This window comes from Protopterus annectens, chromosome 11.part0 (genome assembly GCF_019279795.1).
Source record: "Protopterus annectens isolate FY-2018-M chromosome 11.part0, PAN1.0, whole genome shotgun sequence".
NCBI classification, from domain to species: domain Eukaryota; kingdom Metazoa; phylum Chordata; order Ceratodontiformes; family Protopteridae; genus Protopterus; species Protopterus annectens.
Window position 1 is genome coordinate 1,054,359,250 of NC_056745.1, and position 25,754 is coordinate 1,054,385,003.

Below are 25,754 nucleotides of genomic sequence, written 5' to 3' on the forward strand. Positions count from 1 at the left end.
TGAGGGTTGAGTATACAGGAGTTATAAGACCCTTAGCCTTGGATGCAATGCCCTTACTTATGAGATGTGCAACATAGAAGGCTTTCCTTACCACTGTAGACACATGGTGATCAAAGTTTAGATTGCTATCAACCTGTGTTCCCAAGTCTCTCAGCACTGTGTTTGAGCTTAGGGGGTGCTGTCTATAATGTAATTTGCAGGGGCTACTTCTAAGCCAAAGGGGATAATGATGTACTTTTTTGTGTTTAGTGTTAGTCCATGGCTCTGGCACCAATCATTTGCCTGTTTTAGCCCTTTTTCTAATATTTCAACCAAAAAAAATGTCTCAGTAAAGGCCTCTCACCAGGAAATAGAACACAGCAAAATATTCAATCAAATCAATTTACTGAGCGCTTTCCACCTTGCGGACTTCATCATAATAAAAAAAATGACTTTTAAAACCTGATTTATAAAAACTAAAACCGTGGTCCATTGATTAGCATATGTACAATGCCATTTCCTTCAATAACTACATTAAAAACAAAACAAATTTCAAAAACTGTTCTCATCCTTTTACAAATAAAAAATACACTATTAAAAACAATGGATAACCCACTAAAATTCATGATAGTTACCAGAATTTCATCAACCTAAAGGATAGTGTTTTTACTGTTTTAAAGTAATACACCATTATTTCTTATTAAATACAGATGTAAAGTTAAAATATTTAGAGTAGTGTTGTTATTTATTCCCACACAGTGGACTAGTTCCAATTTCTCACTTTTGTTAATTTATAAATAGTTGTTCTATGCTTTTTATCTAAATAATTAACCAAAAGTAATGCTCCTGTTCACATCAATTCCCTAAAAAGCCACTTTCCAAAAAAATTTACAAAAAACTTTTTTTTATAGTTTTGCAGCTCATAGTTTTAGGAGTGAACCAAGGGAAAGATGCCCATCAAGACCAGGTGGTATATTGGCCTTCAGGCACAACTGCCACTGCATTTCACGGTACTCGAGGAGGGTCTTCCATTACCCTCCTCTAGGGTTAACATCTAACTGTTCAAGAACCCAAAACTTGAAAAATGTACCTACACAACTCTGACAATGTTTCCACAATGCATTAGTTTCTTTATCTTTCTTCACTTCATAAGACTGTTCATACACCCTTGATTTTAAAGTTGTCTTGGTCTTGCCTACATAATATGCCCACCACATCTGGCAAAGGGCTAAATAAACCACCCTTTAGAGTTACAATTGTAATATTTATTTGCTCGAACGTCCATACCTAAGGTAGGCAACTTCAAATTAGCTGCTTGTGCTCTCTCTCTCTCTCTACATATATATATATATATATATATATATATATATATATATATCTCGACATAGGCGGCCTTAGGCATAGGCCAACTAGGTGGCTGCCTAGGGCGCCGCTTTAGTAGGGGCACTTTTCCAGTATTTATTTGGTGTAGGTAGACCAGGATGGGGGCACTGGATGGTGTGGTGGGGGGTGCCATGGTGCCCTTTTGCCTAGGGCACCAGTTGACCTAAGGCCGCCCCTGTAAGCTATTGGTGTTAGTTCCAAGTTCATTCTCCAAGATGTTCTTAATATTCCGCCCCCTACAGTACACAAAATTTAGTGGCTCGGAGAAGACTTTGGGGTTATTGGTCATTTTAGAAAAAAAGGTCCCAGTACTTCCTTAGGATATTTTGGATATCAATAGTATCTTGACTGTACCTTAATATTATTGACATACTGTAGTTATGCCCCCCCTTTTTTTCATTTGGGGTGATACTAGTGTTCTGTTTAGAGTAGTTAGTACCTTTAAAACCCTTTTCCAAATTATAGGAGTTTGAAAAGTTTTCCTTTCTGTAAAGCCTTGATCTAAATGTATGATTTACCACATCCTTAATAAGTTCTACATCTAAATAATGAATTTTTTCCTCATAGATGTTATGTGTAAATTTCACGAACTGAGTGGTGGAATTAATGTATTTTACAAACTTTTGTAATTCACCAAACGATCCTTTCCAAATAACAAAAAATATCATCCAAAAAGCATAAATAACACATATTTTTATAATGGAATTAAAAACAAAATTTTCCTCCCAATACAGTAGGACAGTATTAGCAAAGAGTGGAGCACAGGCGGCACCCTTTGCAATTCCACTCATTTGTTTGTACAGTTCCCCTTTGGAATACATAAATTATTCTTAAGAATCATTTCCAGGCATTCACCAATTAGTTTTAATTTGCTGGTATTCAGGAAGTCACTACGAGTTAATATATCCGTTTACCCAGTCCAAACCAATGGAATGTGGAATTACAAAAAAATAAATCTTGCACATCTATAGTGGCCATCAAATAATATGGTTGGTAGAATTCATTTTTAATCTTGGATAAATAATCCCATGAATCAATTAGTATATGACTGCGAGAACCCAGTATAGATTTTACCTTCTTGAAACAAACGCAGCTAAATCATGAGTTTTAGAACCTGCTTAGGACACTATGGGTCAGAGTGGTGCATCAAGTACATTTTATGTGTTTTAGGTATACCAAACATTGATGGGATAAAAGGTTTGGGTATATAAAAAGTTATACAATTTCTTATTAACAATACCCTGCTGTTAATTATCCTCCATTATACAACAACCCCTCATTAATATTCCAAAACGTGCATGCTGATTGGTCGGCGTGCACGTTTAAAATCAGAGTTATAATAATGGAAAAAGGTCCGGTCGCCCGGACTTTTTCCATTTGTATAACTCTTTTTTTTTTTTTTTTTTGTTTACAGCAATGGAGAACGCAAGATCTCCGTTGCTTTTTACAACCTGTCTCGCTATGTTAAACAAGTTTAACATAGCGAGGCAGCTTTAAAAAAAGCAATGGAGCATCTCTGTTGATTTTTTTAAAGCTATCTCGCTATGTTAAACCCATTTAACATAGCGAAACACTTTAAAAAGCAACGGAGACCTTGCTTTCTCCGTTGCTTTTTTCAAAACTGTCTCACTATGTTAGATGGGTTTAGCATAGTGAGACAGCTTTAAAAAAGCAACAGAGATTCTCTTTAGGCTGTTTCGCTACGTTAAACTCGTTAAACATAGAGAGACAGGTTGTAAAAAGCAATGGAGGTCTTGCTTTCTCCGTTGCTTTTGCCCACAGTTCTGATGCACTGCGTAAGTATACGCATGCACAATACATCAGAACTGCCGTAAAATACCAGACAGCTGCGGAACGGCAGCAAGGAGGCATTATACAATGCCATTATTAAAGAAAAGTAATTTTTTTTTTCTTAAATAATGTTATTGTATAATAGCAAAAATCCACTTCTGGGTGTGGGTAATGCTGGATTTACCCACGGTTGTCTTTGTTTGGCCACTCGGGCTTCGCCCTCATGACCAAACCACACCAACCGTGGGTAAATACAGCATTACCCACATCCAGGTGTGGGTTATTACTATAGTATAAAATCAATCTTCCTATAAGCAGCAGCAACCTCATTTCTCACTTAGGTATACCTTGAGTGACTATTCAAAATACCCAAAATTCTAACTGCATAGTTCCAGTGGTCCATAATGACCACACCACCACCTCTGTCCGGTTTCATTACTCTTATATTAGGGTTAGTACTCTGCTCCTGTAAGACCGCCCTCTCATCAGGTTTTAAGTTAACATTCTCACATTTTGTTTTCAAGAGGCAGTTTCTCACTTCTTGCTCAAACAGGGCCTCAAAAGTGATCAAGATCAGGTGACGAGGGAGATTAAAAGTACTTTTCCTTTGGCAAACGTCAACACCACTGTTAAATCCATTGTTACCAAGAAATATTTCAAATCTTCCTCAAAAACATTTTGATACCTATTAAAACTTCACTAATTTCAGCTCTCCTGGTTGATAATAATACCTGAGTGGGGGAATGTGTCAAAAGCCTTGACTAAGTCAAGATAGGCGGTATGCACTGCTTTGCCCTCATTCAGGGCTTTGGTGACATTCTTGAAGAAATCCACCAGGTTTAATAAGCAAGATCTGCCCTTAACGAAGCCAAACTGAGCCGGGTCCAGAGTTTGGAGGTCACCTATGTCCTTGTTGATAAGGTCCATGATGATTCTTTCCATGACCTTGCAGATAAGGCTGGTTAGGCTTATGGGTCTATAGTTCCCAGGGTCGGCTGATAGGACTCCCTTTGTACAAGGGATTACTTTGCTGTTCTCCACTCTGCTGGAACAAAGACAGTGCTCAGGCTATGGTTGAAGAGCGTGCCAAGAGGTTCTCCTAGGTCTTGTTCTAGATTGTTTAGTAAGCAGACTGGGATGTTATCTAGTTCCATGCAGGCATTGTTTTTGTCCTTGGAGAAGGCAGATGTGCCCTGCTCTTTGGAGATGCTAGGTAGAGGACTGGTGACATGGATGCTATGGGGTATGTCATGTGGGGAGAGGGGGTGAAATTTGTGCCAAATCTATCTGCCATCAGGTTGGCAATTCCTTCAGGTTCAGTGTGAGTGATACCATCCACTATAAGTTCAGGACATAGTTAGCATTCTTTTTAAGATTCTGGACATATCTAAAGAAAGCCTTATAATTGTCTTTAGCTAGAGATGCTAATTTAGCCTCAAAATTAGCTTTAAAGGACTTTACAAGATATCCAGTTTGCTTGTTCAAGCTGTGGAGGATATTCTTCATCTGCTGAGTAAGTTCCCCCTTGTTCTTGGACAATGGTTTCTTTCTTTTGTTATATAACCTATTTATACTTGTGGTCCACCAGGGTGGTCTGTTTCTTCAGGATGACCTGGTTACGATCTTGTCAGGTACAGCTGAATCTATACAGTTTTTAAATGTCTATACAGGGCATCTGTGTATTCCTCTGCATAGGAGTCATTGTTGGCTGTGTTAGCAGGGAGAATGAAACTTTGTATACTTTCGCTTAGTAGGCTAAAATTTGATTTGGAAAATGTTTTTTTTTGCTCCAGTGTGGCTGTCAGGTCTGATCTTTACTTGAAATGAGACAGATTTATGGTCTGACCTTACCAGGGAGGGCAACGCACAGGAGGTAGTGCACAGCCACCCCCCACCCCCATGTTGGTGAGTACCAAGTCCAAGACATTCAAGCTGCTTGTAGGGGAAAAATCCACTGAAATTTCCTGACACAGGTTGTGGTGGTGAGAGCATCAAATCCTAACCACTAGACCACAGGGATAAAAAGATAGCAGGTATGAGTCTAGACAATCTAGGGAATTCAACTTCTAACAGACAGGAGAAACTTATCTTTTTTACCTAATCAAGGAGGACAGTTCTCCACCACATCAGCTATCACCTTGGACACTCTTGAATTGTTAAAAGACTCTTCTTTCTTCTTATATGGCTCCTTGGGAGGAGCAGGAGATGCTTACTTACCAGGAAACTGATTATACACAGAATACCTTTTTCTGGCCAATTCATCCTTATCCATGAATTTTGCCCTTGGAGTCTTCAAGACAAATTTCCTGAAGCTTAGAGAAGTAGAAGGTTCAAGCTGCACTGAGTCATCTTTGAAAATCATGCCCTTCAAAATAAGCCTGTTTCCTGCCAATTAAATTTCTTTGGTCAAAGGTTTTGCATATCTCACAAATGATTTGTAAATGCTGTGGGCCTAGACATAACTACACAGAACAGATACCTATTTGGCAGGGAGTTTTATGAGAAGAGAACTCAAATTACTTGAAGATCACAGATTTATTCATAGTTGCGAGTCTGGCAGTTAGAACAGATGATTAAGGTTCTGATCTGTTAATGATCTGGTTCTTGTAGTTAAGGGTACAATGTTTGACTCCCATCATCTGTATTTGCTTACTGTGTGACTATGACCAAGTCAATTTAATCAGTGCTCCCAGGTCATCTCTGAAAGGGCACTGAACGTCCAGTGGGCTTCATTGCTTAACAAATAAATTAAAGAACAAATTACTAACCAACAATAATAACTACAACAAATGTAACAGTGAAAAACTAAAGAAATGTGTAGATAAAAGCACAGCAATACACTAGCGCACACTACAACAGTGGTAAAAATATCACTAATGAAGGCAGAGCCAGGTGTTAGCCACTGAAAAACATGTGGCCTACAAGGATAACTCTGTTATCATTTTTTGCTTCCATGTGTGTGTGTGTGTGTGTGTGTGTGTGTGTGTGTGTGTGTGTGTGTGTGTGTGTGTGTGTGTGTGTGTGTGTGTGTGTGTTTTTTGAGATCTTCTATTTGACATGTTGAGTTAGGCAGAATCACAACTAAAAACTGGACTACTCTGCTCAGCTAACTGATGTAACTCATTCTAAATCTACAGCTAGCTGTAATAAGCATACTATTACACAGTAATACCAATTTGGAGTCTAGAAATGAGGGCAAATATAAAGGCATTGATACAGACTGCTTATCTTTATTGTAGAAAAAGCATTCAATTTTCTAAATCCTCAGTATAACTGGGTGGTTCTTACTACTTCTGCTTACTGGATTTCAGCTGCCTCAGAGCTAAGAAATACATAAATCAGAACAAGAAAAAAACAAAGTACTAGCCATTTACCTTCAAATAGCATATTAGTGTTTATTTCTGAATGTACCCTGAGGAAACAAAAAAGTTACATCACTTGTTCAGGGCTACAGCAGTTGAAAATCCAGCTACAATATTGCAGACCAATACCTCTACATCTTTATTCTGGTAATATCAAAGCTACAGTATAGTACCTTCCTTTAAAAAATAAAGGGTCATTTCTGATATTTCAGCACTGAATTTTCTTTACTTGCTAAAATAAATGCTTTATGATATGGATGTGAAACAAATGTATGATGTAGAAGGATTACCTTAAAATTCAAGCATTCTTTTATTATTTTTTTCCGAAGTTTTCCCAAAGAATCGTTGTCATCAGTTCTATTCACAAAGTGATAGTCACGAATTGCTGGAAAGCCTCGCTGGTTTAACAGCTCTCTGGTAATTTTAGTGATACATGCCTTACGATTCTTTTCATCAGACACATCTGAATGAGTGCCAACCAAAATGACAGGTGATGAAGAGGCTCGAGCCTTTTTTGAAACAAAGAATGGCAGTCAATCATTTCTCTTTTATAAACAATTTTATAACAAAAACATCCATAAGACAACAGACTGATATATAGCTACAGTTTAAAGGAAAGTGCCAAGGTCAAAATCTGTTTGTACTTTTCTAGTAATAATAATTATTTATTTATTTGACATTTGTTTACCAGGGTGGTCTGACTGGGTCTACAGAACATGTTTTCAGCAAAGACCCGGGGAGAAAAGCTCTACATACAGTACAATACAAATATACAGTATAATCTAATACAACAACAAATGACATTAGAAATACTATACAAAAATAAGTTGAAAGAACAAACTATGTTAAAATAAGTTGCAATATATACTACACATCTAGACAATTCTACAGAGTTAAAACATTATAGAGAGTAATAGTCACTCTCACCATGCATGATGTAAACAGTGCCCAAAAAATAGTATGTAGTTAGTGCAATGTGTGACATTGACTGCTATAGTACATGAAAAATAGAATGCTGGTTTCAGTTAGGAAAATAATAGCCAGAAAGTTAGTGATGCAGAAAGATGGTGAGAAAGTTAAAAAGAATAGAAGCAATACAGCCTAAGCAGTAGCTTAAGGATATGGTATAGAAACAGAGAAGGAGTTAGAAGAGCCTTAGGATCTTGCAGACTGTGAGAGACTAAAATGTCACAGAAGAAGAGGATGAAGCTAGTGCGGAAGAAGAGGAAGAGCTGAGCATTAGTAAGGCTTTATGCAGAAGCAGATGCATGTATTTTTGAGATGATTTTTTAAAAGAGGCTTTGAAATGGGTTAGGCCAGGCACAGACCTGGTAGCTAGAGGTAGTGAATTCCAAATACACAGACAGACACACACGCAGAAAGAGTATGAATACAGAGAGTGACCTGATTTCCTTGTGGGTTTTGAGATAGCTAAGAGATTTTTCTCTTCTGATCGTAGGGATCAATTTGGTGTGCAAGGTGTAATTAGACTGACTAGTGCAGGGCAGGCAGTAGGCTTGAAAAAAAGGTTGTGCAAGGTGGATAGCTGAATAAAGGCAAATTGGTTGGGGAGATCAAGTATGTTTAGTTCTAGAAATAAATGAAATTTTCTTCATAATGATAAGCAGTTTACTAAAAACAAACTAAAGCAAATGCTAGACCACAATTTTGAGGTTTGCTAGGTATTATATAGATAAACTAGGGAATCTTTCTAAAGTGAGAAACTGGTTGAGCTAGCAATAGCAAAAACATTGCTGCAACTAGGCACAACTGGACAAAAATCTGAGTTTCATTTATTATTCAGAAGACAGTATAAAGCAAATATTTATATATTTGCATTTGTTTACGGGATCAATCTGACAGAGGACGCATCTAACAGAGGCCTGGGGAGAAAAGCTCCAGAAACATACATTAGAAACAAATTAGTAAAGTTTAAGAATGCTTAAGAACACATTATTAACATTATTTGAAATTGTTTGCTGGGGTGGAACACCTATTAGTTCTGATCATTGTCAGTCTCAGTCTGGGGGACATGCAAATACTGCTAAATGAATATACATGGGTAAATATACAATGTGTTTAAAGAAACAGACAAGTCAAGAGTAAAAGCAGAAAACAACACACACACACACACACACACACACACACATATATATATATATATATATATGTATACACACACACACAATACTGTAAACATGATGGTTGTAGTGGGGGCCCAATTTAGAATGGTTACCTCAACCATTTCCGATTCAGATACATTCCTACCACACTGCTATATCACAAAGTGATGCTGCAGCATAGTGGCCTGGATTTGCAGCCTACTGCACATACCAATAAGGCATTTTGGGGAGCAGCCTATGCTAATTAGCCATGTACCCTCACCCTGGAAATGCCTGCTGTAAGACATTTATGGAGCTGAGAGATTCAGAGAATCACTTGGTTACATAAGTTTCTTCGGCTGGTCATGTTAATAAACACTGGCAAAAGCTTGGATTTAACCAGTCCAAGATAAGTGCCTGGGAGTTTAGCAGACATGTAGTGGTGTGTGTGTGTGTGTGTGTGTGTGTGTGTGTATGTGTGAGTCTGTGCATGCGTGTGTGTGTGTGTGTGTGTGTGTGTGTGTGTGTGTGTGGCTACATTTATGAGTGTATGCAAAGAGATAGGTGGCCTCAGGTGAGCATGTGCATATGCAAGAGCGTGTGTGTCTTTCTCTTTGTCACTCACTGTCTGGGCAGTGGCAGTAGAGGAGTTAGTTAGAGGAAAGGTGAGGATGAAGTGTGTGTGTGTGTGTGTGTGTGTGTGTGTGTGTGTGTGTGTGTGTGTGTGTGTGTGAGTGAATGGGTGAGTGCATCCATGACTGCAATCAGTGAGGGAGTGGCTGTGTGTGGGGTAATAGAGTCACACCTCCACACTCCCTGAAACTAATGAACAAATCTTGCAAAAATGCGGGGACAGGTAACACTAGACACCAGGGATACTGTTTATATAATGCTGTAAAGGCACTTAAAAAGATTATACCAACATACTGCAGCATGTAAAATTGGGGAGGGGGGCATTAGATATCAGGGATATTCTTTATATTGCAGTATAAAGGCACTTTAAAAGATGCAAGCCCTGTACCCTTGGCACTCCTGCACAGCTCTTTAGCAGAGTGTTAGCTTTTTGCACTACCACTAGACACCAGGCATACTCTTAACATACTATCTTAAGTATCTGAAAAATAAATAAATAAGGAAAAGGGGATGGGGGATCAAATGCTGCACCCTTGACAATGAAAGTAGCCTGTCAAGCAGAAGCTTTAACCCTGTACTCTCATTGAGGAGTTAGCATAAGAAGGTATTTTCTACATAAGTATGTCTGGCAAAATTCACCGATTGCAAAGTTCCATGATTTATGAGGGAGACAGCATGCAAAAAGACAACAGCAAGAACATTCTGTAAAATCAACAACAGTTGAGAAGGATGAATTTGTGTCTGTGTGGGTGGAGGCTTTTGTACAAAGCTAGGAGGCATACCAGATGACACTAGAAAGAGAATTTTTAAATTATTTCTTGGATTCTCTAAAAAGCTGAATACAGCAACAGATCTAGCAACATGATTCATTTTACAAACAGGGAAAAGAATGAAACTGTGGTGTCCTAAATTTTGACTGACCAAGAGCTCTGTGATTTATGAGTAGGGGACAAAATAACAAGATACATCAGGAATGTTCTATACACTCATCTTCTTTCAGCTGTTCCCATTAGGGGTCGCCACAGCGGATCACCTGTATCCATTTCTTCCTGTCCTCTGCATCTTGCTCTGTCACACCAACCACCTGCATGTCCTCTCTCACCACATCCATAAACCTTATCTTAGGCCTTCCTCTTTTCCTGTTACCTGGTAGCTTCATCCTTAGCATCTTTTTCCCAATATACTCAGCATCCCTCCTCAGCACATGTCCAAACCAACATAATCTTGCCTCTCTGGCTTGGTCTCCAAACCTTCCAACCTGGGCTGACCCTCTAATATACTTATTCCTAATCCTGTCCACCCTCATCACACCCAGTGCAACTCTTAACATCTTTAACTCTGCCACATCCAGCTCAAACTCCTGCCTTTTTGTTAATGCCACTGTCTCCAACCCATATAACATAGCTGATCTCACTACCCTCTTGTAGACCTTCCTTTCACTCTTACAAGTACTAGTCTGTCACAAATCACTCCTGTCACTCTTCTCCACCCACTCCATCCTGCCTGTACTCTCTTCTTCACCTCTTTTCCACACTCACCGTTACTCTGAACTATTGACCCCAAGTATTTAAACTCATTCACCTTCACCACCTCTACTCCTTGCATCCTCACCATTCCTCTATCCTCCCTCTCATTCACACACACATATTCTGTCTTAGTCCTGCTGACCTTCATTCCTCTTCTCTCTAGAGCATATCTCCATCTCTCCAGGGTCTCCACCTGTTCCCTACTCTCACTACAGATCACAATGTCATCTGCAAACATCATAGTCCACGGGGACTCCTGTCTGATCTCGTCTGTCAACCTGTCCATCACCATTGCAAATAAGAAAGGGCTTACAGCTGATCCTTGATGTAACCCCACCTCCACCTTAAACGCATCCGTCACTCCCACCGCAGACCTCACCGCTGTCACACTACCCTCGTACATATCACCACTCTTACATACTTCTTTGACACTCCTGACTTCCTCATACAATACCATAACTCCTCTCTAGGCACTCTGTCATACACTTTCTCTAAGTCTACAAAAACACAATGCAACTCCTTCTGACATTCTCTGTACTTCTCCATCAACACTCTCAGAGCAAACATCGCATCTGTAGTGCTCTTTCCCGGCATGAAATCATACTGCTGATCACTAATCATCACGTCCCTTCTTAACCTATCTTCTACTACTCTTTCCCACAACTTCATGCTGTGACTGATCAATTTAATCCCTCTGTAGTTACTATACACTAAGGGTTAAGTAATAGGTATGATGGTGTGTGTGTGTGAGGGAGAGTGAATGGGGAGGGGTGCATGTACCAATAAAATGAATGGGCTGCCAGTGGTAAACGTGCCAATTTGGACTCAAAGTAGTTAAGGGTGATTCAGAGACATACAAGACAGCCAATAATGTGGTTTTTCCTCGCTGTGGCTAATATGTTTCTGAACTGCATTTTCCCACATCATGGAAACAGTCTTTTGGCAGTAGCTCTTACTGCCAGTGGTGGGGTTTTTTTCTGAATCTCTGGGTGAGTGAAGCAGGACTAGAGTGTTAAAGAAAAATGGAGGGAGTTTTGAGAAAAGAGCACAGAAGGAGACAGAAGGAGGAACAATTTTGTCTTGTGTCCTGCTGCAAAGCGTGTACATTTAAACTGGATAACCAGCTATGCCTTTAGAGACAAACAAGTACACAGTAAAACACATATATTATGTAAACGGAATATAAACACCATGCATGAAAAATAAAGAAATTGGAGTTATCAGAACAGCAGCTGGCTTACCTAGTGGCCACTGCAGTCTCCTGATCTGGTGCGCCTCAACTCCTCAAGTTTCTGAACATGTTGAGGGTTAAAAAAACTTCTGCTAGAGACTGTAGCAAAATGCACACTGCAAATTTCCACAAATACAGTACTGGCATTCATTTCTGAATGCTGGCACTGCAATAACATCCCATCTGCAACTGTCAATCATGTACCCTAACACCTTGTACCAAGAGACATCGACCATTTACCCCAACCTAGCAGCACATGGAAAATAAAGAAATTGGTGTGATCAGAGCAGTAGCTAGCTTAACTAATGCCCACTGTAGTCTCCTGACATGGCTCCCCTTAACTCCTTAAGGCTCTCTACATGTTGAGGAATAAAAACCTTCTGCTGGCGACTGTAGCAAAATGTATACTACAAAGCACCACAAATACAGTATTAGCAACTGAAAATAATGTCTCTAACACCTTCTACTAGGGGAATCTGCCACTTCACACCACCCTAGCAGCACTTCTGGTTATCATAGGTTAGTACTAGGTTAACTGCTCTTGTGGGCCAATTTAAAACTAAATAAACCAAAATAAGTGCGGCTTTCACTAATCACCAAGAAATCCAAACAAAAGAATGCCGTAGAACGGAATGCAGTACTTTTCTTTGAACAAACCACGAAAGTGACACCAACGAACTTCTTGAACGCTTTTATTCCACAACCACATGCGTTTTCGTCCTGATACTCCAAGACTTCATCAGATAAACTGTTTTAAAAACACACTCTACCTATATACTTTGTTAGTGCCACAATTAACCAATAAAACTCAAATTCATTTTTAAAAAAACCAATGAGTTTTCACATCTCATTAATATGCATTCCTAATCACTTTTTCAAAAACTGACTATTTAAAAACAAAAACTTTTTAAAAAACTGTTTTACTTTTGAAGTATTATTTGAAAATTGATTTAACATCATTTATTACGACTTTGGGAAAGTTTTTCATTTGATTTAATATGAAATAAAAAACCTTATACATATTGCTTTTCGTATGTGCATTCGCAAGCTTTAAAAACCTTAGTCTTATACCCCCTCTAGTGTCAGAAAGTTATATGACATACTAATTCTCATGAATGAGTTGTTTAAAATTACATATATATATATAAATAAATAAATAAATAAATAATGATTAAATAAGTAAATAAATAAATAATTAAATACTTAAAATTGTTATTCTTATAATCGATATTCCTATGTACCTTTTATAAACTGAAACAACCCAGTGTATGTGACTATACTTTGTTCGCTTTCACTTTTAATATTGGTCCTATGGATAAATTTTCATTTAATCCAGGCTTTTTACAAGCATTTAAAAAGACTTGCCACCATAACTCCCTGCTTTCTATAATCTCCTCCCATAAACCTCCCCTCACATCTTGTTGTACCTGTTCTAACCCAAAAAATAAATATTTTGCTCCTTCACAGTTTTTAAAGTGTCTATAAAGTGCGTTAGTTTCTTTTCTTTTTCCAATATCGTATATGTGCTCGTATATACGTCTTTTGAACACTCTTTCCGTTTTTCCAATATAGAATGATTGGCAATTTTGACAAATTGCCAAATAAACTACCCCTTGGGTATTACAATTAATTCTATTCTTACTTCTTATTAACCTCTTTCTACTTTCTATAAAAACTTCTTCCTTATTTAAAATATACGGACATTGAGCACATCTCCCGCACTTATATGTTCCCACTTTGTTAATAACCTCTGTCTTCTTATACTTCCCATTTCCTTCTAGCTTCTTCTTTATGTTGGGGGGGTTTCTGAAAGTCACTTCATGTGTGTTATACTCTTTAATCTCTTCTAAATCAGTACGCAAACAAATCTATCCCATTCCCTCATAAATATGTCTTTAACCTCTTTGTTTAAGGTATTAAACTCAATAATTAATCTTTTGACGTTCTCATTTCCATTTACTGTCTTATTACCCATATCTTCATTAAATACTTTTCTTCCTTTTATTGGTTGAAATTTATTTTTCTTCCTTTCTCAACTTCATCTCTTATTGTACTAATGAAGTCTAGTGGGTAACCCTCTCAAGAAACATTGCTTCTAATTTATTACATTCTTGATGGAAATCACTTTCATCACTTGTCATCCTTGAGCCTCTCACAAATTGGCCCTTTATAATATTTTTCTTGCAATGTTTTGGATGGAAACTATCATAATGTATGTATGAGTTAACAAATGTATTTTTTCTGAACACTTTAGTTTCAAAATTCCCATTTTTCTTATAAATTTCAACATCTAAGTAATTCATAACTTCTGCATTCATTACATAAGTAAATTTTAGAAAATTAGTTGTTTGATTTATATAAGCAAAAAATTCATTAAACTTTTCCACACTTCCTATCCAAAACATTGCTATATCATCTAAAAATCTATGATAAAGGCACCAATATTGCCTAAAAACAGAATTTGTTATAAATTTCTCCTCCCATTTACCCAGCACAATATTGGCAAAAGTCGGGGCACAAGCTGCCCCCATTGAGACTCCTGAAATCTGCTTGTAATATTCCCCGTTGAACATTAAATAGTTGTACTTTAAAATAGAGTCCATGAGAGTCACTACAGTTACCTTTTCTTCTTGTGATAACTTCCTATCTCCAAACACACTTTCCTCAAATAATTCCATACCTTCAACATGGGGTATACTAGAAAAAAGATCTATAATATCTATCGTGACAAACATTATATTTTCGTTATATATACTTGTAGACAGTTCTGTTAGGAAGTCCCAGGAATCTCTTAAAATTATATCATTTTTCATCCATAAATGTTTAACTTTATTGTCCACATATTTAGCTAACGGGGTAATTTTTGCTCCTTCCGCTGAAACAATCGGTCTTAAAGGGGGGTCCAATTGATTCTTATGAATCTTGGGTATGCCAAACATTGTTGCTACCCTTGGCTTTTTTACCTCTAAATATTTGTATGTTTTTATATCCATTACTTTATCCATTAATAAATTTTCAAGCATCACATCTATTTTCTTGTGTGCTATTGCAACCTCATTTTTAGAGGCAACTGAATATTTTCTTTCATCCAACAAAATTGAATACATTTTAGTGTCATACATGGTGTTTTCCATGATGACGATTCCACCTCTTTGTCCGTTTCTCATCACCCTTATCTTGGTATTCCCAATCAGTTCATTCAAGACTTCCCATTCCTCTTTCTTCATATTAGTCATATATTTGTTTTTACTCCTGTCCTTCTTTTCTAATTTTCTAATTTCTTTTTCTAAAACATTTTCAAAGTTTTTTATTTGAGGTGCTAAAGGTGGATTAAATACCGAACTTCTTTTCAGTTCGTCTGTTTCTATTCTAGTTCCTTTCATACCCATTTTAGAAGCCAAAACACTTAAATGAATCTTTCTGGTAAATAATTTTATATCCAAAATTGAACCTGTCACATTTCCTTTCTTCACTGGGTTGTACTTCAATCCTTTGCTCAAAATTTCAAAGTGTTCTTTCTTTAAAATCATGTTACTAAAATTGTAAATAGTAAATCCTTTAAAATTACCTTTGATTTCGTTCTCAAAAATTATAATGTTCTCCTTATTTCCTTCATTTATGGGGACCAGGGTACTCACTAATAGTGTCTCCCCCTCCCCCTTCTCCCCCCCCTCACCTGAAAATTTCTTTCCCTGTTATAAGATCCATAATCCTGATTTTCCATCCCCAGAGGTGGAAATTCGGTGTCATAATTGTATTCAATGTTCTTTCCTTCATTATTTCTTTTATTTATATCTTTACTGTTATAATTATTCCTAAAATTTCCCCTCACATTCATTGTAGTTGGCTTGGGGTAACTAGTGTTGCTTGCATATTCTTTTATGTCCCTATTTAACTTTCCCATTTTTCGTTTAATGATGTCTTCACATTTCAAGTCAATTTCCTCTCTCATTTTAAAATACTTCTCCCTCTCCTGTTTGATCTCAAAAATGAGGTCTTGCTTAATGTTGGTATCAAGTTCCTTAATTTCGTGTTCAATAATAATTAATTTACTTTCATTTTCTTCAATAATACACTGTATAACTTCTAATCCACATTTGTTGAAAGCTTTTACTAGATTCACATGAAAGGAAGACCCTATTTGCACATTATTAGGGTATTTGAAAACCCTTAGTCCCTTAGGGACTATTTCCTTAATTATACATTCATTCAAATATGCATTTTCTATCCTTAATGTTCTAAATTTCAACATTAACTCGTACAGTTTATCAAGCTTTTCAATATATGTTCTGCCATCATCGCTAGTTTCATTGTCAATGTCACTTTCAATATTAAACAAATAATTCTTCCTTAACCACTCATTAGTGGTTTTGTGGTTCGGTAGAACAGTACCTTTAGTATTTAGCCTAGTTTTAGGTCTCGCACCCTTGTCTCTGTTGTCCTGGTAAATTTCTTCTCGATTCTCCTCTCCACAGTCAAGGGCCCTCGGTGTTCTCATGGGGTTGAAATTGGACATCTCCAATTCTCCAGGGTCACTGCTTCCCCAGTTGTAAGCCTATAAGCTCCCTTTTCCTCTTTACAGCTTGTCCGTTAGTCCCCTCATGAAATGAAACCTCCGAGTGCATTACTGCACGCCCTGCAACCAAGCTTTGGCATAGGGGCGTAAGCAAATCGATCAGTTCCGTTAACTGACCTATGAGTCAGCAATATGTATAAGGTTTTTTATTTCATATTAAATCAAATGAAAAACTTTCCCAAAGTCGTAATAAATGATGTTAAATCAATTTTCAAATAATACTTCAAAAGTAAAACAGTTTTTTAAAAAGTTTTTGTTTTTAAATAGTCAGTTTTTGAAAAAGTGATTAGGAATGCATATTAATGAGATGTGAAAACTCATTGGTTTTTTTAAAAATGAATTTGAGTTTTATTAATTGTGGCACTAACAAAGTATATAGGTAGAGTGTGTTTTTAAAACAGTTTATCTGATGAAGTCTTGGAGTATCAGGACGAAAACGCATGTGGTTGTGGAATAAAAGCGTTCAAGAAGTTCGTTGGTGTCACTTTCGTGGTTTGTTCAAAGAAAAGTACTGCATTCCGTTCTACGCCAATTTAAAACTAGCCAATTACGCCATGTGAGAATCAAACCCTGTACCATGTGTCTGCAAGGTAAACATCTTAACCATTGTGCCAACTTCCCTTTTATCAGTGAAGTACAGTTGTTTCAGTAAACATACTGTAACAGTAGATGGTTGAAAAATCACTGATGCAATAGCCTTAGCTATATAGGTTATATCTTGCTAGGGATATAACAGCCATCCAGCTTCCAAAGCTTCAGGGCGCCTTCCATGGCCCCAAACTGTCAGGCAGCTTGAAATGAACTGACTACAATACAAGTTTGGGTGCCAAGCTCTTCAGAGCTTTCCTGCCAAAAGAAAGAGGGAGCCTGAGCCCTGAAAGGACAATGCTAGGAACAACAAAAAATAAATGTCCACACCCTGGCATAAAAACTAAACAAAAAAAAAAAAAACAAGGAGGATGGAGGGAGCAACTACTGCAGCAATGATCATTTAAACATCTACTGTTATGGTAAGTGTACTATGTTCAACATATTGATCACTGCTAGAGAAGAAATCGAGCTTATAATGCTTAGTAAAAGTATGTACAGAGAACCAAGTAGCATGTTCTAGAATACTTCTATAATCCAACCCTTTCCAAAAAAGCCATTTATGAAGCCAAGGACATGGTAGAGTGGGACCTTTACCCTACCTAGAATATTTTTTTTTTTTTTTACAGTGAGTACAACAAAAAAAAAAGTAATAGCCTTAGACAACCATTTGGAAATAGTCTGTTTTGGCACAGGTTGTCTCTTTTTCTTACCTTCACAAGAAATGAACAATTGATCCAAAGATCTGAAAGATTTAGTTCTGCCAAGAGAGTACCGGAGCTGTCTGTGGACATCCAAGGTATAAAGTATCCTTTCTCCCTCATTTTTAGGTTTGGAAAAGAAAATGGAGAGATGGATAATTTGGCTTAAAGTAAAGTCTGACACCACTATAGACATAAAATAAAAGATTAGTTCTCAAAGAAACCCACTCCTGCAGAAAATGAGATAAGGGTGACTCACCATAAGAGCTTTGTAACTCATATACTCTTCTTAAAGAGGTAAAAATGAAGTTATGTACTACCCATAATTGTCACTGCTAGGAACATTCACTTATAATGTGGGTAGATTCCAGGACCGAGTAGCATTTCTAGAATACTTCGAATCCAACCCTTTCCCAAAAGCCATTTAGGGCCATGGCCATGGAGCCGGACCATTTCCCTTTAGAATATTTCTAAGAAAAGTACCACAACAAAGGTAAACTAACCTTAGACAACCTTTGGGGGAAACATACTGTTTTGGCCAGGTTGTCTATTTCCTTACCTTCACAAGGAATGAACGATTGATCCAAGATTAAAAGTTTCTTCAGCGGAAAATTATGGAGCTAACTGTGGACTCAAGGTATAAGTATCCTTTCTCATCATTTTTGGTTGGAACAGAGCCCGAGCTGGATAATTGGGCCCTTCAAGGAAGGTCTGACAGCACTATAGACAAACAAAGATTAGTTCTCAAGGAAACCCACTCCCTGCATAAAAGAGATAAGGTTGACACCAAAGAGCTTGTAAGTACAGATTTGTATACCATAAATGTTGATGCAAGATCCACAGCTGCAGTCCTAAACGGGTAGTCCGCATGGCCCCTAAGGGCTATCAGACCAGAAGCTGGTATAAAAAAATACACTAAACATCAGATCGCAGGGTACATTGCCATGCCCCATACGCAGTCTTTTCTTGCCCCAGAGTCAGAAGATTTTAAAAGAAGCTCAAAACCCATAGCAATAAAAAAACCAACTAGCCTAACACTAAAAAAATTTATAACATATAATTTATATAATGCAATATACCTCAGATTGATAGCCAACCCACAAACCACCTCAGAACAAAGGGTAGGATAGTGACTGCAGAGTGGATCTTTAGATCTACATTATGGTAGGTCAAAAGGGCAAATGTTTTCCACATTGCTTCAGCCCCTTTGGGTGAACCCTCAAAGCAGTTTTAAGATAGGATTTCAAATCAAATGAAGCAGGAGCTCCCAAAGGGCCCTGCAACACAGCAGGGCAAAACCAGCCCTATGTGGAGTACATTGGAAGGGGGGTAATGCCTAGAGAAGGTTGCCTTGAACTCCAAGTTTTCCCCCAAAACCCTTAGTAGGCAAGGGATGAAATAATGTAAAAAGTGGGAGTCCCCCAGGACTGACCTTTAATCCCAGCTGGAATCTCTTTGCCATGATGGAGACAGAAATGCAAGCATGGAATCCACAGAAATAGTTTTTGCCATGCTTGGCCCAGAGAAAACAACTCAATACTGCTAATTGTCAATCCCTTTAGTTCTGTCCAAATGATATCTCAACTGCCTGTGTACATCTAAAGTGTGCAAAATGTTTTCCCTTAGTTGGGGATTTGCATAGTAGGCAAAGAATAGTTTGGTTCAATCCCACACTAAAATACCCGGGATAAAGGAAGGATTAAGGTAAAGATCCCCCTATCCATGGAAAATTAGAAAGGCTAACCCAAAAGGGTTTGCAGTCCAGAAACGGTTCTTGAGGGTAAGGGTCCAACAAAAGAGTTTTCCCTATGACAAATTTTTAAAACTCAGGGGTAGCTGCGGGCTCAAAAGGTTGTAGAGCAGTTTGAACTAGACAAAATTGGGATCCCAAGCAGGATTAGGAGCAAACTCGGGCACTCTTATTTCTTTGCGCCTCTAAAAAATTCGCAAAAGGCTGGAAACCAATGGTGGGTCACAATCTAGTGAGCTGAAACCACTTCTTAATAAAAGGAGAAGGACAAAGCTTGTCCAGGATCAGTAAGATATTGAAGTGCCACACTTAAAAAGGCTCGGAAATCCAAATCCCAAACTCCAAATAAAAATCTCTGCAAATGTAAGACCGGTTCCTTTGTACTATGCCTTACCACCGACATGTCTGTCTGAATTGCAATAGTCCCTGGAGGGAGAAGGGCATGAAGGGCCTGCAACGCTAGAAGCACCACTCTCATCTCCAGAACACTGATATGCAGCACGGTCTCTGTCTGAGTCCACGTACTTGGACAATCCTGCCCATGCAATGCCCCCACCCAAGGCAGGGTCCGTGGTTACCGTGGCTTGGGGTTGCAGCATTATAAATGGTCGTCCTTCCTGAAGTTCCCGAGACTGGATCCACCACGAGGGAATCCCTGCAAACTCTGCTGAGGCGGATCGGAGAGTCCAACAGATGCTGCAGGATCGACCACTGAACCTGCAAGTTCCACTGGAGGACTCTCATGGGTAAGCACGCTAAGGCGAAAAATTTGATTGCCTGCCATGGACCCTAAATCTTTCAGGACTAATTCCCGATGGGGCTTGAAATTGAAGAAGGGCTAAGACCTGGAGGGTCAAGTCGTCTGTTTGACGTCAAAAAGGCCTTGTTTGAAGCGTGTCTATCCTGGCCCCTATGAAGTCCAGGACTTGGGCAGGTTGAAGAAATGATTTCCTGTGGTTTATAGTGATCCCCAACTGGGAAGTAGGAGCAGGAAATAATCCCTGGCTAAGCAAAGTAGATGCCTGGTGTGGAAGGAGCCAGTCATCAGTATAAAAAGAAATAGTTTGTTTGACGGGCTTGAGCACAAAAAGAAACTAATAACTGCTGAGATTGTCTGAACCCTTTAGTTCTGTCCAAATAATATCAACTGCCTGTGTACATCTAAAGGTTTTTTTGAGAAAACAATGGTGGGTCACAATCGTAGTGAGCTGAAATTGCTGCAGCATGAATCTTAATAGAAGAGAAGGACAAACCTTTGTCCAATAACTCAGTAAGATATTGAAGAGCCACACTTAAATCAGGCTCAGAAACATCCAAATCCTTAGCTGCACTCCAAAATAAAAATCTCTTCCATTTATCTGCGTACACTTTCCTTGTACTAGGCCTTCTAGCTTCCAAAATCACATTCAAAACTTGTTGTGGAAGTTGAGACCCTCTATGGTTTAAAACAGAATATGCCATGCTGTTAGGTGAAGTTTGACATTGAGCAAATGACTGTCCTCCTGGGACAACAGATGTGGAATCAAAGGCAAAGGCCATGGAGGCTTCCGTACTAGACTTCTCAGTAGTGGGTACCAGTGCTGTCGAGGCCAATCTGGAGCTATCAAAATCATCCTTGGCTTGTCCTGTCTGACCTTCAGAAGTACCTTTGAGAGGAGAGGCAGAGGTGGAAAGGCATACACATGAAGATTTTTCCAACTGAAAGAAAGAGCATCCACTTTCCAAGCTGTGGGATGAAACAACTGCATAAAACTTTGGCAGCTGGTGGTTTAGTGGAGAAGCGAACAGATCTATGTCTGGGTTCCCAGGACACTGTCAATTTCTGAAATACATGAAGATCCAGTTTCCACTGGTGGGGATCCATGATTTGTCTGCTTAACACATCTGCTAAGGGTTCTGTGCTCCAGAAACCTTGCCTGAAGACTTAGTTGTAGAACTGAGAGCAGTCTCCCACAAAATCATTGCTTTCGCCTGCATAGAGGATAAGAATGTGTTCCCCTTGCTTGTTGATGTACCACATGACAGTTGTGTTGTCTGTTAGAATCAACACCTGCCCTGGAAAAAGTAAATCCTTGAAAGCTATTAATGCAAACTGGACTGCTAACATCTCCTTCATGTTGATATGTAGATGTTGCAGTCTGGCAGGCCACTTGTCTTGTATCCACTTTCCATTTAGATGAGCTCCCCAAGCTATGTCTGAGGCATCTGTCGTTAAAATCTGACTTCGCCTCTGGCGGGTCACAGAGAATCCCTTGTTTAGGTGACATTCCTGAGCCCACCACAAAAATTCCTTTTGAATGCAAGGTATTATTTGAATGACAGTGTCCAGATCCTGGCAGTGCTGTGTCCATACATTTTTGAGATACCATTGCAGCTTCCTCATATGCAGTTTGGCATTGGGAAGCACCAGAATACTAAGATGCCATGAACCCTAAGGCTTGAAGGACTGTCCTTGCAGTCAGCCGGACTGATGAGATAGCTGATGGAAGTAAAGGGATAGACTCTTTTGTTTGTCCAGGGTTAAAAAGGCCATCTGGGATGCTGTATTCAGTCTCACACCCAGAAAGCACATGTCCTGAGAGGGTACTAGACTGGACTTTATTTCGTTCACAGAATACCCCAGGCATCTTAGCACTGCTATCACATATTCCAAATGATGAAGAAGCTCTTCCTTCCTTGAGCCAGAATCAGGCAGTCGTCCAAATAAGGATAGATCTGTATTCCTTTCAGCCTGAAGAAAGCTATCACTGGAGCCAGAACTTTCGTGAACACTCTGGGCGCAGTAGATAAGCCAAAGGGCAATGCAGAGAACTGATAGTGAGAATTCCCAGCTCAGCAGATACTTCCTGCAACTTAGTCTGATGGGAACATGAAGGTAAGCCTCCTTGAGGTTCAAAGTTACCATCCAATGATCTTGCCCAGCAGAGGTAAAAGCTGCTGCAACGTCAACATTTTGAACTTGGGAATGTCCAGATAAGTGTTGAGGATAGATAAATCCAAAATCGGTCTCCACGTGTTCCCCTTCTTTGGTACTAGGAACAGGCGAGAATAAAATCCTAGGCCCCTTTCTGGCATAGGAACGGCTGTATGGCCCCTATTTGGAGTAACAGTGAAATTTGCTTGTGAGCCTCTATTCTTTGTTGAGGAGGAATGTCTGGCATGCCTTTGAAAGGAGGCAAGGTATGGAAATAAAACCTGTAACCGTGATGTATGATATCCAGTACCCATTTGTCTTGGGTAATCAAACTCCAATTTTCTTTGAAAAGTGCCAACCTTCCTCCCAAAGGTGCTGCCAGGCGAGAAGGTTCTGGCAGCTGAAAAGGTAGGTCATTGGGTCTGTTTACGAAAGGACTGACCCCTGCCCTCACTCGAAGACTGTGCAGGAGAACTCCCTGTTCTAGGCCTGAAAGAGCCCTGACCTCTGCCCCTGCCACGTCTAGATCTACCCCTAGACTGGGAATCATAAGAAGGATACGTCCACCCTTTAGTAGGCCAATTTCTACTAAACTTTGGAGGCTGAACCTGCAAAAAATCTTTAACAGTCTGCATAGACTTAGCCTTGTCTTCCATTTTCTTCAAAACTGCCTCAACAGGAGAACCAAACAAGACATCAGATTGCAAAGGGGCATCCAAAATCCTAGTTTTAACATGGTCAGATAAATTTTGATCCCTCAGCCAGGCATGCCTGCGAAGAACTGACCCAGTGGCAGCCACCCTAGACGAGGCCTGTACAGCATCAAAACCACATTGCAAAGAATGCTTACCCACCTGTTCAGAAACATGCACTAAATCTTGCAACTCTTTACAGTCAATACCTTCCGCCAGAGCATCAACCTTAGATTTCAACTGAGAAAGGAGATAATTTTGATATTTCAACATGTGAAACTGGCAATTCAAAGCTCTCATGGCTAGCTAGAGTGGAAGAAGTATAAACTTTCTTTCCCCATCTATCCAAGGCCCTGGCCTCTTTATCTGCAGGAACAATTCTTGCCAACAGAAGCCTTAACACCCTTAGGCCCCTGGCTAACAGTTTCTGGGTCTGCCCTAGGACTCTTAAAAAGATACTTATGAGCTTCAGGCACCCTGTAATACCTATCTGGTTTAACAGGAGCAGGAGGCAAAGAATCAGGATTAAGAGAAGCCTCTGCAAACACATCATCCACCACATTCAGAACAGGAGGTATAGCTAAAGGCCTATGCTGGGGTAAAAACAAAAATTCCCTAAGCCTTTTCTTGGAATCAGAGAAATCCTGACCTTCCCATTTAAAATGCTCTCTCATGGAGTGAAGGGTCTCTGAAAAAGAAAAATCCTCAGGAGGAGAAGCAGAAGGAGTAGAATCATCCACATCAGAAGAATAATGAGAATACTCCTGCAAGTCTTCAGCCGAAGACTCAGACACATCCGAAGCCTGCTCATAATCCCCCAACACAGGTTCCATCCTAGGCCTCTTATCAGGAGGGGGCATAGAGCCTCTAATTAAAGCAATTAAATCTTCTGCCATTTTAAGCATGTGCTTCTTGGGCACAGAACCTGAAGAACTAGGAGGGACACCCACAGAAGCAAAACTAGACCTGCCTCTAGGAGAAGCCTTGGAAGCAGAAAGAGAGGGCCTAGACACCTTAGGAAGGGAGGAGTACAGTTATCTGAGAAGCCCTACAGCCTGACCTGCCTCCTGGGAGGCCACATCCTGTAAAACAAAGTTTCTCCCTGGGATTCCAGAGGCCTCCGTCGGAACCACGGTTCCACTGGCGCCTCTAAAGAACCGGCGTCGGTTCGGACGACTCCTCTAACCTAGGTTTAACTGCCTTGTCCTTGCGCTTCTTTGAGGAAGCGGTCCGGAGCATCCGACGGCATATTGTAATTGCACCGCTTCCCAAAGACCAACCTGGCACAATCCAACCTTCGCTTTATAGTGCGTTTATTAAACCTAGCACAAAAGCGACACCCAACAACGTCGTGCTCAGGTCCCAAACAAGGTATACACAAATTATGGTAATCCCTATGCGGTATCTGTTTCCCACAAGAAATAGTGTTATTCACTTTTTCTGACATCCGGTAAACCACTGAGGCAAGAAAAAACCAAAATATTCCCCAACGGGGTACTTAACCAACTCTGACTTCGGTCTGAAACTCCGAATTCGAAATATTTCAGAACGCCGAACGGCACTTGCAACACTGCTTCTGCATCGGACCATGCGGCAAAAAAGACTGAGGTCGCATTTGTACCCTGACGTTCTGATGTCAGTCAAATGCGCCTTGACCGACGTCAGCCTTATACTCTGATATTCGGGCCGACCGAGGGACAGCGGACTACCCAAGTATTAGGACTGCAGCAATGTGGATCTTCGAACATCTACATTTATGGTAGGTACAAAACTGTACTTTACAAGCTCTTATGGTGAGTCAACCTTATCTCATTTTCTGCAGAATCGAGCTTATAATGCTTAGTAAAAGTATGTACAGAGAACCAAGTAGCATGTTCTAGAATACTTCTATAATCCAACCCTTTCCAAAAAAGCCATTTATGAAGCCAAGGACATGGTAGAGTGGGACCTTTACCCTACCTAGAATAGTTTTTTTTTTTTTTACAGTGAGTACAACAAAAAAAAAAGTAATAGCCTTAGACAACCATTTGGAAATAGTCTGTTTTGGCACAGGTTGTCTCTTTTTCTTACCTTCACAAGAAATGAACAATTGATCCAAAGATCTGAAAGATTTAGTTCTGCCAAGAGAGTACCGGAGCTGTCTGTGGACATCCAAGGTATAAAGTATCCTTTCTCCCTCACTTTTAGGTTTGGAAAAGAAAATGGAGAGATGGATAATTTGGCTTAAAGTAAAGTCTGACACCACTATAGACATAAAACAAAGATTAGTTCTCAAAGAAACCCACTCCCTGCAGAAAATGAGATAAGGTTGACTCACCATAAGAGCTTGTAACTCATATACTCTTCTTAAAGAGGTAAAAAAATGAAGTTATGTACTCACCATAACGTTCCATCTGAGTAGGTAACTTCATTTGTCAGCAACCTGTGGGTATCGGATCCAACCTGGATCCGAGCCGGCAGCTTTTCAAGCTTGAGATCCGAGCTCCAAACTCCTCCCCTTACCCATAACACCCTGCCATCTCCTTC

The 25,754-nt window shown here is 39.4% G+C and overlaps 1 protein-coding gene across 1 annotated transcript in view; it reads right to left on the reverse strand.

Moving 5' to 3' along the window:
* Window positions 1-25,754, reverse strand: part of LOC122815022 (leucine-rich repeat serine/threonine-protein kinase 2-like) — a 2,570,681-nt gene that overhangs the window by 1,198,886 nt on the left and 1,346,041 nt on the right. The window contains 1 exon segment of the mRNA XM_044087274.1: window positions 6,806-7,024. Within this exon segment, the coding sequence (XP_043943209.1) occupies window positions 6,806-7,024 (219 nt within the window).